General features: G+C 30.4%; 2 protein-coding genes across 2 annotated transcripts; one reads left to right on the forward strand and one right to left on the reverse strand.

The window, feature by feature from the left end:
* Positions 1-860: 860 nt before the first annotated feature.
* On the forward strand, positions 861-1,730 carry LOC125817369 (ethylene-responsive transcription factor 4). The gene has a single exon (XM_049496902.1). It carries the CDS (start codon positions 872-874, stop codon positions 1,544-1,546), a length of 675 nt encoding a protein of 224 aa, XP_049352859.1. The 5' UTR covers positions 861-871; the 3' UTR covers positions 1,547-1,730.
* A 16,019-nt stretch (positions 1,731-17,749) lies between these two features.
* On the reverse strand, positions 17,750-19,484 carry LOC125817469 (zinc finger CCCH domain-containing protein 2). The gene has a single exon (XM_049497003.1). It carries the CDS (start codon positions 19,482-19,484, stop codon positions 18,201-18,203), a length of 1,284 nt encoding a protein of 427 aa, XP_049352960.1. The 3' UTR covers positions 17,750-18,200.
* Between the last annotated feature and the right edge of the window lie 2,546 nt (positions 19,485-22,030).

Below are 22,030 nucleotides of genomic sequence, written 5' to 3' on the forward strand. Positions count from 1 at the left end.
CATTAAGATTTATTTATTTATTTTGAGTGGTGGTGAAATTTGATTTCAGAACCTTTGTCTCCTGTGTTACCAAGATGAAAGTGTGTAATAATCTAATGTAAAAAATTAAGTTATTAAATAGAGCACATTTTTTATTAATTAATGATATTCTCAACTTCACAAATAAAATTAATGATTTTATACCTATCTTATAAAAGTAGAGACTTTTTTTAATTTGGATGAAAACACATTAAATAGAAAAAGTTGCACTGAAAAAATCATACTAAAACATGAAGAGGAAAAAAACAACAACAATATATAATTCTACAAATTAGTTAGGAAAAGAGTGAATGAACACATTTTCATATTAAACCATTTTTCTCAAATTAGGAATAAAATTTGTGTGTGATTCCTTTTATCTAATTGTATTTTTTTTTAAAGGAAAATGTAAATAAATCTTTGGGCACAAAATAACGCAAGTAGTATTACAAAACAGTAGGTTACACGTGTCCATGACAAGCGTGGAGTAGAAAATAAACAAAGAGTACCACACCACACCACAACAACAACAAACCAACCTCACTCCTCCTAATAAAACGGCCGTCTAAATTTAAAAAATAATAAGAAATCTAAAGCCGGCAGGGCCGGGCAATCAACATCTCTAAACCTCTTTTGTCTACGTAAACGGCCGCGTGCCACGTAACCCTCTCCATTTCTCAATTATTACACACACTCTACATAACCTGCTTGGGCGGCGCCTTCCAGTCAAATCCCTCGTTGACCGCGCCCTACTTCTTTTTTATCATCTATGCTCTTTCTTCCATTATATAAACCGCATACTCTTCATTCATATTTTTAACACACAGAAAATTCGCAACACACAAACAAAAATATGGCTGTGAAAGATAAAGCTGTGAAAGGAGGTAATGTGAAGGTGAGTAATGGAGTTAAGGAGGTTCATTACAGAGGTGTAAGGAAGAGGCCATGGGGTCGTTACGCTGCTGAGATTCGTGACCCGGGTAAGAAGAGTCGGGTCTGGTTGGGTACTTTTGATACGGCGGAGGAAGCGGCGAAGGCTTACGATACCGCCGCTAGAGAGTTTCGTGGACCTAAAGCTAAGACGAATTTCCCCTTTCCGGCGGAGATTAATATTAATAGTAATAATCAGAGCCCTTGTGGAAGCAGCACCGTCGAGTCATCTAGCGGAGAAACTGTTGTTCACGCGCCTCATACGCCACACGCGCCGCTAGAGTTGGATCTCACGCGCCGTCTTGGCGCCGTTGCTGAAGGTGGTGGACGTGGAGGTGTCGGCTACCCGATTTTCCATCAGCAGCCGACGGTGGCGGTACTGCCGAACGGTCAGCCGGTTTTGCTGTTTGATTCTATGTGGAGACCGGGAGTTGTTAGCAGGCCGTACCAGGTTGTGCCGGCGACGATGGAGTTCGCCGGTGTCGGTGCCGGAGTTGTTTCTAGTGTGTCGGATTCGTCTTCCGTTGTGGAAGAGAATCGTTATGGGAAAAAAGGACTTGATCTTGATCTTAACCTTGCGCCTCCCATGGAAGTTTAATTTGATGACGACGATAACCTAATTTTGTGAAAGAGAGTGACAGAACTAATGGCTGATTTTTGTATATACGTTTAAAAGAACTGTTCGTTTTTTTTTTGGCAGTTGAAACGTGTTGTTATGATGTTTCTACCAATTGTAACTCTTAAATCCTTTTGATTAATGAGAAAATCCATGTTTTCTCCTTCCTATATTCGTGCTGGTCGCTTGAATCTATAGGCTAACTTCTCTTATCCGCTTTGTTCATCTTTTAAGTTTTTGTTTCTCTTAGATGCTGCGACGTTAGTAATATTGAAGTTCATTTTTTCAAAGTTCTGAGATTTTTTAATTAATTAATTATTTATTAAATTGAAGCCAAATAATGATGGATAAGAATCCTCTTTAAACAATTTCTCTCATTTCTCAAAAGATTTCTAATTGCCGGCCAAATCGATTCCAAATCTAGAATAAAATCAAAGAGTCGTAATCTACTACTGTTTTGTAACAGAGTAAAATTGGAAATATAATTCAACTCAGATCTAGATACATTGTTTTTGGTTGCAATGTCAAAGTAAATGTGATTCGTTTTTAGGTGGTGTTTGCCCAGCTGTAAGACTGAGAAAATTTTTAATAAATGCAAAAAATAGTTCCTTTTTTTTTTAGATTAAGATATGTTATGTTCAAGAGTAGATTTGAAAGCGCCGTTGTAACACGTGTCAATTATACTCCACAAATCTACCAGCAAGAAAGAAAAAAAAAATTTACAACTAATTGTATATCTTAAAATATCAGTCCGAATAGAAGTTGGATCTCTAGAAAATAAATAAATTTAGGAAAGAAAGTTGGTTTTAAAATAGGAAAAAATCTTTTTGACCAGAATTATGACCATTTAGCACTTTTCTTACAAATAAATATTGTTAAAAGTGATTAATAATTAATGAATTAGTTATAATAAATGACCGACGGAGCAGAGAGTACATTGCGCCTTATCCGAATATGAAATTGGGAATTCCGTGTGGGAAGGGTACATGTCGTGTTAAAGTTGGACGGCACGTGTACTATTTGTGCCTGCCGTCCATCTTTTTCATTTTTTTATTTTAAAATAAAAAGCAAGAGAATCATTTGGTGGGGGAGCGGATAATTACTTGGTAAGAAGCAGGAGACAGAGGGATTATAGGTCCCACCTTCTTAGACTTTGTAACTCTGTCGCCTCGGCCCCACATCCTTCGCCGCCGGAATTTCTGCAATACATAAAAATAAATAAAAAACCTTTTTCATCTTATTATATGGGTGCGCCATGCGGCGGCCATCAGGAGCTAACTAGCTGGACAGACGACAGTAAAGAAAATGGTTGGTGAGGAATCATCTATTAGCGTTTCATATTATAGTTCATCGTTTATTCAAAATATTACCCTGACTCTTATTATTGATATTAAACTATTTTATTTTATAATATAATAATTTATGACTTATTTTAAAAAAATAAATCTTTTCAAAAACTTCATACTTACTCGAACGTTATTATATAATTTGAGATAAAAAAAAGTATTATCTTTTGTGAACTCTTTGTCAAAATCATTATCTTGAATATTATTATAATTTCCTCACGGCGAAATGGTCTGCTGGACTCTTATACTTGTATAAGTTTGTATTGTGAATCCTTCTACTTACTCGTTTGTCAATTGAACCATTAAACTCAATCAAAATGAGTCTTTTAAACCCCTCCAACCATGTGTGTAGCTCACTCTCCTTTATATAAATGACATGGCATATCCACATCAGATATATTAATGTCATATCATAATTATTTTTAAAATTATTAATCAAAATTCTTTAATTAAAGGTAAAATAATAAAAATTTAATTATATTCTTTAAAGTAAAACCCAATACATTTTGTTGTGAAAAAAAAAACCAATACATTTTCTCCATTCCCACTGTTTCAGTCCCAAGCCGTCGCCGCCATCGCCATTTTTATTGGCGAATCCACTTGTATTCCTTCTGCTTTAATCTCTCCCACGTCATCACCATTTTTCTTTTCCTCTTCCAACCTCCACAAAATCAACAACCTAAGCCATTACACCAGATCTAGCCAAACACCATTACCATTTTCGCCTTCATCTTCGCCGCACACCATTACCATCTTTGCTGCCATGATTAGATCTTTACACCCTCACCCACCTCATTCTCCTCTCTGTTGACCAGCCACACCTCTCTCTCCCTTCACTGTGTATCAGTGGTGTCCGGCGAGCACCACCGGCGCCGCTCTCTTTCTCTCGGTAAATTGGTGGACTCAAGAAGGTGCCAGGATAATCTAAATAGATGAAAATAGATTGTGAAAAGAAAGAAAAAGGGGTTGGGCAGGGAAGGATATGGCTGAAAAGGAGGAGTAAGGGGTGAAGAAGACAATATTTTTAATTAATTGTTTTGAAAAAAAAATTTCTTTTATAATTTTAAATATTTTTTTAACTAGAAATGCTCCTCACTCGCCTTAATAGGCGTGTGTAGTTACACACTTTTGCCAATTCAGACATTTAATGACACATAAGTCTGGTCAATGGTCAGAGGGATTTGTTAAATTGTGTTTTATTGAGTTTAAGGGTCTAGATGACAAAGGGGTAAGTAGAAGGGTTTATAATACAAACTGATACAAGTATAAGGGTCCACCAGACCATTTCGCCTTTTCTCATTATGTCTCAAATTTTAGAAATTTAAAAGAAATTGATATAATAAACTTAACGACGTGAAATTATTACTCTCTTTATCTGACCTTAACCAAGAAAATTATAATGCCCCATAGCTAATATTACTCTTATAAGTAGTTAATATTGTTTCTTTCCTTTTTCTTTTGTGGGTTTTTCATTAATTTTATTGAGAAATATGTGTTAACGTGCAAATAAAATCATACATTAAATATTATATTAATTGGACAAACTATTTATTTTGTCATCCAATCGTTTGGACAAACGCATAAAGAGAAACATGTAGCTGTTGTATCCATAAAACACAAAAGGATGATAATGACACAATGATTCTCCAAGTATTAAGTCCATGAGTTTTAACGATGGCCATATTAACTCTGAAATATATTGTTGGATGCGAGTAAAGTTTAAAGGGTAATGCTAAATGATCAGAAAAATTTTAAAAATTTATTATATATTTTTATTTTAAAATAAATTGATCTTTTTTTCATTTTTAATTAAAAAGTATTAAAGTTAAGAGTGTAAAAATGTTCAAAAAGATAAAAATAACATAGGTAAAATATCATTCTGATTAAATTTTCTGGCCAAAAGAATTTTTCCAAGTTTAGGGTAAATATATTATTGATATGCTATAAAAAAAACAATAAATTTTAAATTTGAATTTTAGATTCATTTCTCCTTTTTAAATCTACCTAATTAGAATCCAACAATACCATATTCGGTCGGCAAAAAGATGCTTTTTGCAAAATTCGAAGTTCTTGAAAGATAACTCGTCAACCACTAGTAATTTTTACGTCTTATATTTTAATTTTTCGAAAAATTATTTAAATTAATTTCTAAAGTTTAATTATAATAGAAATTAAATATTTAAAAACAATACTAGAAATATGATTGCGATCTTTTCTCATTATAATTTAACTAAAAGATTATTTCAAATATTTTGGGCTGAAAAAATAATAATTTTTTGTTTATGAAGAGAGGATATTTGTTTACCCCATCTGAAATTTCTTTTTAACTCTAGCAATTTCTAGAAACTCTTTTTTTATTAAATCTAGAATATATAAAGTGTGTGTCAACACGCGCGTTCATGTGCGTGTGAGAAAGGAAATGGGGGTAGGAACAAAAAGAGGTACAAGAGAGCACGTGGGAGGCGTGGGGCATAACGGCGACGTGTCGGCACAATCGAGATTAATCGCCGCCTCGCCACCTTTGGTTTTCAGCATAAATGGACGCCGCACGTGGGTCCTACACCAGAGCCGAAGAGTAAAAGGCAGTTTCCTAGGCTTGGTTTGGATGAATCGATAGCTTTTTTCGTAGAATCTTCCTAGATTTGGTTTGGATGAATCAATAACTTTTTCGATAGTTTTAAATATTACTTTCTTTACCATATTTCATGATTAGGATGCATGAGTTTAAATTTGCGAGATATATATATTTATCAAATTTTAAAATCGAGATACATATTTTATCTGTTTAAATTAATTGATTGTAACTAATTTCCTTAATTAGAGGAGTAATTGAGAATTTTCATAATAGATGGACAATTAATTCTAGAAATTTAAATTAATCAAATCTCTTAATATAAGGCGGAAATCAAGGAGTGTATATATGTTTAATTTATTTTATTTTATTATTCTTTGAAATAATAAATTCATTAATATTATTAATAAAAACAAAAATATGTATATCTTGGTCATTAACTTGATTAATTTCATTTTATTACTTTTAAAATGATAAATTTATTAATTTGATGTATCTATTATCAATATATGATATATCCAACAAACTAAACATTTAGATACATAAGAATCATATAAATACATTCATATGTATTATAGAAGTAACTAGTATTAATTTTGTGTATTTATTATATGTGTCTAGTATTAACTTAACGTATCTATTTATATGACCTAATATTAATTTCATGTATCTGTTTATATGATCTAATTTTAATTTTATATGTCTTTATATATGTATCTAGTATTAATTTGATGTATCAAGTATCAGTTTCATACATTATATTCAAAAATATGTATCTCGGATACATAGTAAGCATATACATATAATTATGTGTATCTAAATATGGAATGTAATTGAAACACACAAATTTAGGAATAAATCATGAGTGTGTAGTATATGTCTTATCATTAATCCGAAAAAAGTAAAATATTTCAAAAAAAATCCCTTTATTTTAGCATTTGAAATTATTTTTCATAGATACATATATTTTTAACTCAGATACATGAAGTCTTAACTAGATATATATACACCTGATATGTATTCAACATTGTTGCACTCGATGTGTATCTAATGATGTATTTATTCTGTTAATTAAAGCTTGGCGAAATTCTTCCATTTTTATTAGGCCGTTCCTATATTTAGATCTATTCTCGATTTGAATGTTGGCGGATGAAGAGTTAGTCCCTGCAATGAGAAATTCATGAGTGAAAATAAACAAATAAAAGTTGTTTAATTTAGTATAATATTCTTAATGTGTAGTACCTTTAACAAGAATCATCTGATTTTGAGAATGGTCGGTCACAAAAGTGTTTGAGAAACAATAAAATTTAAAGATATAAAACTTGATTTGTAAAACTATTTAAAATTGAATTTCAAAGTATTATGAACTTTAACTTAGATACAAAATCAAGATAAATGAGAATAATAAAATAATAGAAACAAATTTATATGTGTAATGCTAATTTGAACATGGAAAGATGTATTAAGAGGATGAAGGAAGAAAGAGGGAGATGAAGAAGGAAGAAAGAGGGCTGGGTGGGGTGGGGTGGGGGTGGGGGTGGGGGGGGGGGCAACGGCAGATGAAATGAAGAAGGAGAAGAAAGTGGGGGTGGGGGCAACGGCAGATGGAAGAAAGAGGCAGAAAGAAAGTGGGTTGGTGGACTTTTGAGGGGGTGGTGGTGGGGGGATTTGAATTGTTAATGGATCATTAATTAAGGAGTTTAAATTTAAGATAATTATGAAATATCATATTTAAGGAATTAGTGTATCTGATTAAATATTTTAAATATATGGTATAAATTTTAAAAGTGATAGTATGTGTAATTGTTTTAAACTATAAATAGATATAATATATATAGTAGTAATTTATGTGTAGTTAGGTAATTTTTCCTTAATATATGTGTATTATAAATACTTTTCACGCTTGGATTGTGAATTCGAACCCTCCTCCTAACTTGAAAATTTAGAATGCCTAACTCTTAATCCTGATTCCATCTTTGTGCTGTCAATTAATTTCTTTAGAGGGTTCACAAGTTAATATATATATAAAAAAATTTCTAATACAAATACATGATCTACGAAAAAGCACGAACCCACGAACGCCTATCTAGCTTTGTCTCTGCTTGTTGATCCGTAGATTTGAATAAATTATTTAGTTTTTTGATTAAATTAATACTTTTAATGTTAATAACTCTTAAGATAAAATATAAAGAATATTATTATTTATGTATTAATTTTATAAAATGATAAATATTGATAAATTTTAAAATGGAAACGTGAAATGTAAAAACCAAAGGATGGGAATATGAAATTTTAAATTTGTATAGTTTGAATATTTTATTTTTGTTAATTTGACATGTTACCTACCAAGGGCGGTGGGGGTTAAATGAGAGAATAGCGTGTTTAGTGGCAACGTGTCATGTGACAGTGCCATTAAAAGACTGCCATTTGCATTCAGTAAAGGAAAGGTGGGACGGGGCGGCTGGCTCTACTGTTGCCCACACACCTCCTTTTCTTTTTCTTTTTTCCTTTCAAACTAAAGTAGTGTCAGATTCTTAAATATTGGATAAGTTTATTATACTCAAATTACATATCATATTCACTCAATTCAAATCAAATAAAGTAATAATACTCTCTATCTCATATTATTGTCAATTATTTATAACATTTGGCATGTTAATGGCTAGCAATGACATTTCATATCATATGATTGGTAAATAAATTCCACTTGTTTCATTTCTAGCATGTTTTTGATGGGTAAAGTGATACAAGAGGATAAGCACTGAAGTTGGGTTAACGGATTCTCAAAATTGGATGGATTTGATTCTATTTTATAAGTGGAGCGGTAAAATATTAAATATGAAGTAAGATTTTAATTATATTTAAAATATATTTATATAGGAGTTATGTAAGTGTCTCATAAGATAATAAAAATTGTGACATGATACTTTATAGACAAATTGGATGACAAAGGTAAATATATATATAAAAAAAGGGAAAAGGGTCAAATAACCCCCTAAACTATTCGAAAAGAACTAGATATATTCCCCTTTTAAATAAACTACTCGACCCGTTTTCAACATTTTTTTTCGTTAAATCTCGGAAATGAGTAATTGACTAATAAAAAATAGGAAAAATTTGAAAAAAAATATATAAAATTAACGCCAAAAATTCGCAAATAAATATAGTAACCTTAAATTTAACAATTTTTTAAATTTTTTATTTTTTTCGATAAATCCCAAAAAAGAGTAATTGATTAATAAAAAATATGAAAAATACGACCTAAAAATTCAGCATAAAGTCATTTTCATATTATTTTTTATTAATCAATTACTCATTTTCGTGATTTATCGAAAAAAATAAAAATTTTAAAAAATTGTTGAATTTAAGGTTACTAAATTTATTTGCGAATTTTTGGCGTTAATTTTTTTTTTTCCAGATTTTTCCTATTTTTTATTAGTCAATTACTCATTTACGGGATTTACCAAAAAAATTTTGTTGAAAACGGGTCGGGTAGTTTATTTAAAAGGTGGGGGGAGGGGGGGGGTATATCTAGACCTTTTCGAATAGTTTAGGGGTATATTTGACCCTTTTCCCTTTAATATAAATGTCACGTGGTAATGTAAACATGACGTGACAATTCCATTTGGCATTTAACGCCCATAAAGTCATATCTAGACGAAAAGTTGGACTGCGAGGACACGAATGAGCTAAACTTTAAACGGGGGTATATCTAGTCCTGTTTAAGAAATAAATTGTATCCATTGCCGCTTAAGTATTGTCAAAAATTGAATCACCACAACCCAAACTTCAAAAACTCAAATTTTCCTTGAAAGCCAAATTTCAAAAAATTGATTGACTAGTCAACTTTCCAGATAAATATGTTGAAATGTGTGACTAACTCATCTAAAAGTTTAAAATATTAAAACTAATTTTCTTTTTAATTTGGATGGCGATGAGATTCCAATCAAAGGACCTCTGCTTGGGCTGATATAATGTTTGAAGTGTGTGACTACTCATCTAAAAACTTAAGTTATTAATGAGAATATACTTTAATTAGTTAATTATATTCTCAACACAGTCATTTATTATCTGAACTTAATGCAAAAATGCCTTGAAGCTTCTTGCTTTCAAATTATGTGAAAGTAAGGTAAACTTTAAACACTCTATCTTCTGCCTCAAGTTAATTTGGAAATGACTACACTTGCAAAAAAAAATCAAAAATCCTATATTTTAGTTTACTTATTACCATTATTCCTTATAAGATTTATAAATCTCCAAATTCCCTCATTTTCACGCATCAAATTAGCGTATCTCGCGCATCAAATTAATGTATCAGTGCATGAAATTAGTGTATCTCGCGCATTAGATTAGTGTATCATATATAAAATGTAATGTATCTTACCTAACGATTAATGTATCTCGCGCATCAGATCAATGTATCAGCGCTTATATTATTGTATCCGTTTGAGAGATTTCTGTAATTATAAACTTTTAAGGGATAAATTGTAATTTTACCTTAAAAGTATGTGATTTCTGTAATTTGCCCAAAAAGAAAGTTTGTCCTTGTTCTCTAAGCCCATATTCAACCACCTAGTCATAGGCCTGCTTTTACAGCAACCAGGCCCAATATAACACCTATCCATAGTTGGGCTTGGACTTTGATACGTGTTTACTCTGGAGGCCCATGAAAAAGCCCAGAAAATTTAGCTGGATCAGGTTACGAATATCCTTAACCTTTCAGCACTAGGCACACGTCAACCCCACCGAGGCGGAGCCAGGATAAAGAGTTTGGGGTTTTAAATTTCCTTTAGAACAGTGTCCATCAATTTTGTTAGGGGTTCACAAATTAATATACATATATATTTAATTAATTATTTTTTAGTACAAATACAGAGTCTACGGAAAAGCTATTGGGTTCATCCGAATCCACGAACCCCACCGAGCTTCGAAACTGAACACCCACACATGATTTTACGACTTTGTGAATACATGTATATTTTGGGTAAAGAATCGACCTGGTCCGGTGAGGAGACTCCCCTTTTCCCGAAGTTACTAGACCAATTTTTTCACTCATTTTTTTGGCAATTAAAGAATTGTATTAACTATACCAAGTACATTCATATTTTTTTAATTTCAAAATAAGTTCTATGTACAGTACCATTAGAAAATTTAATAAGGGAAACAAATCTGTCTGGTTATTAGAAGAATCAATTGTAACAGGATTGGTCCTTGGCTTCAAATTGATTTACTTGTTACTAAGACAAGTAGATATTTTTATCAATAAAAATAAATAACGTGATGTACTGTAAACATTAAATGCACATGCTTTGTTGAAACAAGAGTGTACAACAGTACAAGTAATGGTCTAAACATTAATGCTATTTTAATTTCATTTTATAGATGAAAAGAAAATTCTACATATAGTAAAAATAAAATGTGAAGGTTTGCCCGACAATTATACATAAGTAATGATGTACGTAGTGAATATCCAACCTAATTTACAAGTCGGATTCATGTAACCAGGGTACGTAAGTAGAGACAAATTTAAGATTTTCAGTTAAGGAATTTTGAATGTACTTCTCAGGATTTAAATTTGGAATCTTAAGGTGAATTTCGAATTTCCTAAACTGCTGGGTCAACATCTAGCTAGTCTTGTATTCAAGGGATTCAAAATCAATATAGATACATAATATTTTTTTACCTTTTATAGACAATGTAGTTTTTATCGAAGGGGTTCAGGTAAACACTCTTCTTGCTGAAGGATGATCAGTCGAACGTTCGTTGTCAGAAAATTATGAAGTCTATATAGGTAAACATATATGCCTAGTTATATATAAAATTTCTAGAACACTAGCTTTAGAAAAATTTCTAACTTCACCATTTATAGCTCTAGGTAAACATTTCTTGTCTAATAATTTGCATACACCACCACTATACATGAGAAAGCAAGTGTGAAAGCTAAGGCAAACTCATGTAAGGAATATTATTGAGCCATGGCCCAACACAAACTAAAAAGTTACTTGAGTGGTACAGTATGGGCCTATAGTCCCATTATTAGCATAACATTCATTTCATAAAACCAACAAAAGAGAATGAACATCACTATAGGGAGTGAATATATATATGGGTGAGTAGGTCATAGAAAAATATGGCATGTGGGGGACCTCTTCATGAATTAGAAAGCATAGGTCACTTTTAGTGTTAGGTTGGCTATTCCCCACTTCACATACTATTTCTTGTGAATCTATGACAACAATATATCATTCAACTAACCCTAGCAAGAATATTGGCAAACAAACTCTACCCCATATGGATATAGATAGACTGAATTATTGTTTTTAATGCCCTACCTTCCTTGCTGTATTAGTACCCTCCTAGGAAACATACAATCTGAACATATATACAATGTGCAATCATATATGCAATACCACCTTGTTTACTCATGCCATGTTTGGTACTTTTTCTTGTAATAATCGCGGTGCGCGGATCAGTTTGTGCGTACTTATTCATGAATTGATTGCACAAGATATTTACTACTTACTATTTTCTGCATGCACACGTAACGAGTAATTCTCTATTTATCATAACTTGAATAGATCAGAAGAAATCACTCAATATTTTTTACATGTATTATAATTTGAATATGAGACCTGAAAATTCTCAATTTAGTTTATTAACTATTAAACCACATCCTTAAGTGCCACGTGTCATGTTTAATATTACTCCACTTGTCCTTAACCATGGTGAGAGCATGTGCATAGTTAGGTCAAGTTTCAAGATTTCATCCAAAAACCTAACATATCTCCCTCCTAGTAGCTTATAGAAAGAAAAAGAAAAAAAGACTTTTAGCTAGCTAGGTTTGGGTAATTGCACTTAATTAAGGGTTTTGGTCTTTGGGTAGCTAGAAAAATAATTAAGTACATATTAGAGTGTGTTTGATATGCCTGAGTTCACTTTCTATGGCAAAAAAGTTTTAACTATAATAGTAGTATCTAACTTGTTAGTTGGAGAAGTAATATAAAGATGAAAGTTGAAGATAATTAAGGAGAATGATCTTAACCAAAGACATTTTTTCTGTCTTGAATTGAGAGAAATTATTTTTATTTTTTATTAAACAAATAAAAAAAATTAACGTCCTCGTAAAAAATTATTCTTCTAAAATGACTTCACTAATATTGACCACACCACCTCGAATAAATGAGAAAATGGTCAAATGCCTTTCCAATCTATTACCGGATTCCCAACTACACACTTCAACTTTATGGGTGTCCTATCACCCCCTAAACTGTTTAAAACTGAAATTATTACACCCTTAAAACTCAACAACAACATTTATATTGACGGGTGAAACCCACGCGTTTTACACTATTTAATTGATACTAGATAATTTTTATGGATGTATTTGTAAAATTGCTCAAATTGAGGCTATGTATACATAACAATGCGACATTGATCTATCCAATTTCATTCTCAAAATCACATGTGGGTTTCGTTGAAAACCCAAAAAAAATTTTGGGTTTTGAAATAAAATTGCCAAATTGAGGCATCGAATAATCAAGATATGAATTTCCAACACAATCTGCCTTGTGGGTTGGCATGTAAAGTGATGATTAACAGCTCCAATAATATCATTAAGGAATTGATTTTCAAAATTTTCTAATTTCATGCACAAATTGAAAAATAAAAATTCAAGAATCAAGAGGAATACTAAAATTTCATTGTCAATTATGTGGAGATGGACAGATGGTAGTGACGGCGATGATGAAGAAAATAGTGGCGGTGGAGATTTAGAGATGGTGAGTGGTGGAAGTTGGTCTATGTTGTAATGAAGAAGAAAGAAACAAATAAAGAAAAAAGAATAACTATAAATACAAGTATTTCTGAAAGAAATATTAAAAATAAAAGTTTACTATTTGATTTTGCTGCTCACTCTCTCAATGAGAGTGAAATACACTCAATTTGCCACATAAGAGTTTAGGGAGATGATAATTTCAGTTTTAAATAGTTTGTGGGGTGGGGGGGGAGGGTTATAGGACTCCCGTAAAGTTTAAGTGTGTAGTTAAGAATCCGATAATAGATTAGAAGAGCATTTGACCATTTTCTCCGAATAAATTTTGAAAGATTTCAAAAGATGCTTTTTCAATTTTCTTATTTGATTGGTCTTAAATAATATAATTTTTATTTTTTAAAAAAGAAGTTTTTTAAAATAAAAATAAAATATGACTTTCGCGGGTAAAAGTAGAAAGTACAAAATGCTCCATGTAAACTCGAGTGATATTTTACATTAGTTATGTCGTCCCAGCCTTCAACATACACCTCATCTTCACTCCATTCTCACCACCTATTCACGTCAATCTCTCATAGTATTTATCTATATTAAATATAAATATAAATATTTTTTTGAAAATAATAGTGAGAAAATAAGCTCTATTTTGTATCCATTTCTTCTTTTACCACTTCTCAATATAATTTTTTACCACTTATGTTCTCACCACCATGGCACCATCTGTGATAGTGACAAAAATGACAAATAATAAGTTTGTCTAAAACTTATTATAAACCCGCAATACTTCAAACTTTGTGCATTAATAATATAAATTTTCTTTTTATTATTATATATTAAATTAACCTACTACAACAATAAAAAAAATCATTTTTCTTTCTCATGATATGTCATATGAGAATAAAAATTTACTACCACTATGAAATAAATATGAAAAATAGTTCAACTGTTCAAGCGCATACAACGAATCAATGATATTTACCAATAAGGGTTTGTAAGTAATTAGGTATTCTTTTATTTTTAACTAAATTTTTTGAGTTTGAATTTTTCGTGAATAGAATTTTTAGAAAGTGCTTTATCTCAATATAAATTTTTTTATGCAAATTCAGATTTAGTCAAACTCTAATTTAAATATCGGACATCGAATGAAAAACTAACCAAAATAAATCAAAGATATTTTGTAGCAATTAAAGATTAATTTTGTTGAGACTAAAACTCAACCCTTCTCCATTTTCTCATAATTATTTTTATCCCAAATTAATAAAAAAAAACTCGAAAGTTGTTTCCACACCGAATTAAACAAAAAAATACCAAACACTACAAGAAAAGTGTGTATTACTTGGAGATTTTCCTAGGGATTGTATACAGAAATTCGCAGGAAACTGAATTTTCCTACCAAAAAGAATCCGATGGTAAAACCTTCCTAGGTAATTATTTCCTACGAATTTCAAAATCCCCAAGTAATTTATATCATTTTTTCCGTAAGTAAAGCCGCATGAAGATATTCTAATAATTTTTTAAGAAATTTCTTGTAAGTAAATATTAATTATTATCTCCTATTTAATTATTTAATTTATTAAACCCCATACACATATACACCACCTCTTCTTCTTGAATACTTGTATTTATTTCAATTTTCCATATATACACCTCTTCTTGATTACTTGTATGTAATACAATTTTCCACCTATTATTTAATTTATTAAACCCCATACACATACCACCTCTTCTACTTGAATACTTATATTTAATTCAATTTTCCACATATACACCTCTTCTTGATTATTTGTATGTAATACAATTTTCCACCTATATTAAATGCACTACTTAATCCCAACCCACTACCCAACTCAACCTATACTAATTACTACATTCTCATAATAATCTAAGTCATATTATATATGAAATTTTTTTAGTGTATTCCGTCGATGTGGTACAACTAGTACTAATGTCATTACACTAATTTTTAGTGTTTTTCTTCGATTTGATTAATTTTTAAAGCTAAATTTAATTAAATTAATTGAGTATTATAATATAATTTTAATATTTATAAATTACACAAAAAGAACTATAAAGTCATCTCATATTAATATGGTAACGAAATATATGTTGAATATTGGCTAAAGTTCATGTGATTTAACTCTTAAAAAATGAAACTTGGAAATTATTTATATATTTAAAATAAATCACTACCACAAAACATATCATGAAAATTTTATGTTTACACTTTCTATGAGATAATATCCATCACTAAGCATAATAAACGTAGACAAAATTCAAATTATACATACAAAATTCTTATAAATAAATAATTAAAAATATCAATATATTTATAACTTTAATGTGGAAGGAAGTTATAATCAATAATTGATAGTATATCTTGTTAGATATGTGTGGTATTTACAATTTACATTTATATTTTAATAATTATACTTAATTATATATTTGGAAATAAATATTATAGAGAAATTTTATCATTTTTAATATTGGTCAAAAATAATATATCAATTGAATATATAAATAAAAATATTTATTTTTCATGTTATATAATTCTATTAACGAGGGGGTAATTGAACTTCACATTAATAAGGTATATCTTCGATTCAAACATTTTCCTATTAAAATATCTTTTACTAATGTTAATCTAATGTTTTTATGTAATTTGTTAAAGTTTCAAGTCACGAAATTCCTACGTAAATTCTCAAAAAATAATTTTCAGCTAAATTTGGAGCAAAAAATTCCTAAATATTTTTCCAGGTAATAAAATTCTTAGGAAAATCCCTAAATATAAATCCCCAGAAAATTTTGCAACAAATTAATCCCCAAATAATTTTTCAAGTAATAAAATCCCCAGGTCATTCCCCAAATATAAATCCCCAGCAAATTTCGCAACAATTAATCCCCAAAAAAATTTCCAAGTAATAAATTCCTAGATAAATCCCCAAATATAAATTTTCAACAAATTTCACAACAACTAATCCCCAAATAATTTCCCAAGTAATAAAATCTCCAGATAAATTTTCACCAAAATATCTCCAGCAATATCAGTACGATGGATTACCTGGAGATTTTTCTATGGAATAAAAAAATAATTTTAAAATATTTTTTTGGTTCATGTACCTGCGGATTTAGCTAGAGATAATGTACTTACCATTACTCTTCCCTAGGTAATATCGCAAGTTCATGTTTGGCGCAAAATGACGCCAAATTTACCTACGGAATTTGTTTGGAATATACATTTCGTAGGTAATAAATTCTAATATTGAGGAATTAAAAAATTTTGTAAGAAAATCCGCATTAAAAATAGTTGCGAAAATTTTTCCTAGAAAAAATTCCATATAATTCATAATTTTCTTGTATGTGAAAATACAAAACAAAAACATAAAAAGGAGTCATGATGATATCCATAAGATCCAAAATAACAAAAATACAAACTATATTCCATCATAAAGTTCATCAAAATATCGTATCATCTGTACAATCTGCATGGATGCCACATGTCTCACCTTCAAGCTTTGATACGCCACCGCAACTTTAATTAATTTGTTTAACAATTACTCTCATCGTTTTTAGGCCTCTATATAAACAATATTTTCCATTTTAACTTTGTCTATTTATGACTCAAAAGAGTTTAATTACTTATTAATTTTCTAAACCCAACAAAAAGGTAAAATTGAACAACTATTTATATAATATCATTAATTACTCTCTGTCCTTACATCAAATAGATGGTTTTTACTTTATACGATAATTAAAAAATTATTAATAAAGTAATTAATTTTCTTTTCATATTAATTAGCTTTTTTTTTAAAAAAAGAATTTTTAAATTTTTAAAATTTATTTCAACTCTTAAAAGTCATATAAATTATAGAGTTAACATGAAAAAAATTAATTAATTTGGTCCTAACATAGTAAATAATCAAGTACTTTCTCTATTTCTATTTCTATGTCTGCAATTTTAGACTAAGTAAATTTATCATTTAAATAATTTATTTAATTAGTTAAATTGATCAATGAACATAAATTAATTATTAAAATAGAAAGAGTGTTACTTAAATTAATCATTAAAATAAAAAAAATGTTACTTATTGATTTTGTGAAATACAAATATCAAAAACATTTTTTCCCCAATAAATACATCTAAATATGACATATTAACATCTATTTTAAGTAAATGCGACGTATACTAGAAATATGAAACAACAAGTATCTCACTAACAATCCAAATAAACCCAAAATTCACACAAATTATATCGATCCTCCTTTTTCAGCAACTGCACGGAATTGTACGAAGTTCAAGAATTTTATCTAAACAAAGCAAATATAACAAATCCACATTTTATTTTTTCAAAAAAATACTATAAATAGCATTTGAAGAAAATCCCATTAATTCCACTCCACCAGAAGCACTTAGAAAAGTGGTCAAATTATACAAAGGCAAGAAATTATTACTCCATTGATTTAATGCAAAAGGACTAACATATATAACAACACACAAACAATGGATTCAACATTAAACTTTAATATAACACAATAATATCCTCACAATCTCACCTTCAACAAAATGGAAATTGAAATTGAAAATTACATCTTCATAATCAAGAGACGACCCAGAAATCTTACATTCATTAAAAATAAGGCAAAAAAAATCTAATAAGCTTTCAGAATTAGTAAATAAGAGTAATAAAACAGTCACACATCTTCATCTTTTTCGTCTTCCTCCATCTCATATATACACTAAACACTCTTATTCTTGTTGGATTATATATGGATGGTGCAGCAGCAGCAACTAGTAAATTAAACCGTACACTTAAAAACTTGTATATACAAAAATCATTCTTCTCAAATCTCAATAATTTCTTCTGTCATCATCAACAATTGTTTAATTTGTAGGACCACAAAAAACGAGCTCCATCAATGGCCCATGAGCTCTCCATAACTTTTTTTTTCTTTTCAAGTCAGTAGGTCATTGACCCACCCCAGATCTGGTCCTCCACATAATCCACTGTCACTGTAAAATCTGTTTGTAGCATTGTTATTGTTCGGCTCTTCAACAAAGCTCAACCTCGAGCTCGAAACAGGGCTAGCAGATGGAAATTCCCTTGTGTAGAATTTGGTTCTCGAGTTAGAAATCGGACTTGGAGATGGAGTTGAAGGTGAAAGAAGGAACTGCTGATGATCATCGTAACTATTATTGTTGTTGAAATTCACATCCAGCCATGGTAAATTCCCATCAAAATTAACAGAATGAGGATGAGCAGCAGCTGCTGCTGAAGAATTTGGTTCATGATTCACATTCATAGCTTCCAATGAGCTAACCAATTCAGTAAGTGCATCTTTGTAACTCAACAGCCCAGATGGATCGAGCTGACCCATTCCAGAGGACGACGACTCAACACTCCCAAAACGATCGGTGTAACGCGACATGGGAGAAGAAAACTGGTTTCGATTGGCAGGGGAAAGAGGCGGTGAGAGGGACGGTGACATAGGGGGAGAGATATGGGACATACCAATTAAAGTAGAAGTTGGGGAAGCAGAAACAGAATGGCAAAAAACACAACAATGGTTCATATTTCGGTACTTTTTCTCAATTGGGGAATTATTCAAATTCTTGGGTGATGAACCACTTTCGTAACAACTAGGTGGAAGAACACGAAGCTGCCTCGGTGTATGTGCAAAGAAACAAATCTTGCGTTTGCAGTTTTTCCCATCTTTGCATGCTTCAGTCCTATACCGAGTTGGGTGAAGCCAACACTCAAACACCCCATGTGCAAACTCACAATTATCACCCCTGCTACAATTCCCCTTCCTAAATTCAGAACAAACCGTCCCGGAATAATGAAACCTCCTCGGATCCCTCCGTCTAGCCTTCTCACCAGGATGAGCAAACGGACAATCAGTCCAATCATGGCTCCGGCTACGGGTACACCGCCTCACTTTAAACTCGTACATACGAAAATGGTCAGACGAGTACGGATCAGCATCGTCATCATCATCCAAACTGTTATACGGTAAAAACTTCTGAAATAGAGTATCCGATTCAGTTCCCAACCCGCCAACAGACTTTGGTGAATCCATAAACTGGACATCAGAAACAACATGGTCGATTGATGAAAGAGTAGAACGTCGGCTTAGTAATTTTCTAGGGGGAATATCAATGTCACGAAGAGATTTCTTGTAGAGTTGGTGAGAGGGATGAAATTTATGATGGTGCAATTCAGCACAAAGGCCTTCCATGATTGAAAATGGGAGAAATTTTTATAAAGTGAATTATTTTGTTAATGGGAGAGTGTTGGAGAATGAGGGAGACATGAAAAAAAGATGTGAACAAAGGGATGATTATATAGTAAACAAAAAAAAAAATGAAATGAATTTTAATGGAAAACACAATTATTTTTTAGGGTGACGAGGATGGTGTGAGTGATGGGCAAGGAAGTGCGTGGCTGAAGAGTATTAGGGATTGACATGCAAAGAGAGATATGTGGCAGCTCCATACATAGTTCTTCTGCATGCAATATTAGTTTTTTGTGGAAAAAAAGACAATATTCTCCCTATTTTTTTTTTATATACTCCCATTTCAATTTGTGTGAATTTCTAACTTTTCATGTGATTTGTTTAAAAATCATAAGATTAAAATATGTTACGTTTCTTATATTATTAATTTAAAATTTTGTTTTTTTATGTGTCACGCATTTGGTTTCTAATTTTTTATTTTTATTTTTAACTTTTCACGTGATATGTTTAAAAATTAGAAGATTAAAGAACGTTATGTTTGTTATATTATTAATTTAAAATTATTATTTTTGGTTTATTTTATTAGGTTAAAAAATAATTAAAATGGAGAAAAAGTATATTTTTTTTGGTTTGGTTTTCTTTTAAGATAGGTTATGTCCTCACATGGGGGTAGCTGGGAATCTTACTTCCGTTAATCTAATTTCACCTCTTTTTTAGTTTTTTAATCCATAGTAGAATCTAATGTTGTTCGATTAGAGTTAAAATCTCACCTAATTAAGGGTTTTGGTCTGGATGACGTTCATGCATGATGGAAGACAAGTTTATGAAAAGGGGTGAAAAATTATATTTTAGGTGAATTCTATATCGTAATGACAGAAAATTTTTGAAACGTTATAAAAATGATTTCAGAATTGTGTTTATTTGAATTAAAATTTGAAGGATAGATTTATGTGGCTTAGATTCAAAACCGACCATAACATAATAGTTGGAGTAGAGTTACTACACAATTTGATTTTTTAAAAAAAAAATTCAAAATATTGGTGAAGTGTTTTTTACTTATTTTTAAAAATTATTATTGTACAAATTTCTTTTCAGATAGTTGTGACTCGTACAATCGTACTATCCTGTTAGCATCCTTCTTCCGTGAATCTATTTTTTCACCTCTTTTTATTACTCCTTGAGTAGCGTGTTATTTATATTATATAATAAATTAAAATAATGGATAAGAGGTTTCAATTGTTTTTTTCATTGAAAGTTTAGTAATTTATATTATACTACTACAAATTATTGATTCTTTGACATAAATAAAACCATCTGAAAATAATGTATTGAAATCATGCGTTATTAGCACCATAGTTATGAAGTTTAGGTCTAATATTTTTTTGGAGGTTGAGTAATTTTATTTATGCTGTAAAGAATTTTTAACTATTATATTTATTTTTCATCTATTACTGTACTATATAATACGTCTCAAAATATATTGAAATCATGTGTTGTGCCTTAATTATGAATTTTAGGTTTACCATTTTTTGTGTTTTAGTCATTTTCATTAATAGTGTAAAGACTAACTAGATTTTTTTTTCTCATTTATTACCGTAACATATAAAATCTTGAAAGAATATGAAAAATGATATAACTCAGCGATAGACTGTATCTTGATATGGTGAAAATCATTGGTTCAAGCTTTGATTATCTCTAAGTTGCTTCCTTCTTACGTGATAGAGAAGTCTTTTTTTTCTCATTTATTACTGTAACATAAACATATATAGTACGTCTTGAAAGGACATTAAAAATAATACAATTGAGTAGTAAGTTGTCATCTTGCTTGATATTGTGAAAATTATTGATTCAAGCTTGATTATCTCTTCAATGACGGACTAATCATCACATGACACTAAAACTTTTATTTTTAAAATTGCAATATTATTTTTGTGAGAGGTACCTATTTGATATATTCTGAATTACTAAATAATGCTAAAAATTCTTTTTATGAGTTTTTTTTTTCTTTAACCTTTTGACAGAATTTTTAACTCAACTACTATTGCCCCGGTGAACTTTATTTTTGGAACTTACTTTTACCCTTTTGTACTTTTTCTTTCCTCTAGAAACTACAAGAGGAAACATTTTAAGATGCCACAAAGTGTATCGATGAAGAGTTCCACCTCATAGGTAGGTAGATGATTTTTTGAACTTTTCATATGACTTGAATAATTTGTACTTTTGCGTTAGCTTTCGAATTATTGAACTAGTGAATTTGTCTGTGCTTTGCGCGGCTATAAAAGACGATAAGATATCAAATATACGATAATAAAATATTTATATAAAATATAAAATAAAGATAAATTATAAAGAAAACGTACGAACTAAATAAATAATGCTACATCATTCTTATGACCTTAATCATTAAAAAACAGACGAAGAGATTATGAAATTAATACATAATTATTCGATTTCATTTCGATGTGACGACGTCCATCCCCACAAGTTGTTCACCATACAAATAGCCTTCCTTTTGTTCTTCAAATCACCCAAAAATATGAATACAATAA

The sequence above is a fragment of the Solanum verrucosum genome, unplaced genomic scaffold (genome assembly GCF_900185275.1).
Source record: "Solanum verrucosum unplaced genomic scaffold, falcon-dt-bn FXZP01000280.1, whole genome shotgun sequence".
In the NCBI taxonomy this organism is placed as follows: domain Eukaryota; kingdom Viridiplantae; phylum Streptophyta; class Magnoliopsida; order Solanales; family Solanaceae; genus Solanum; species Solanum verrucosum.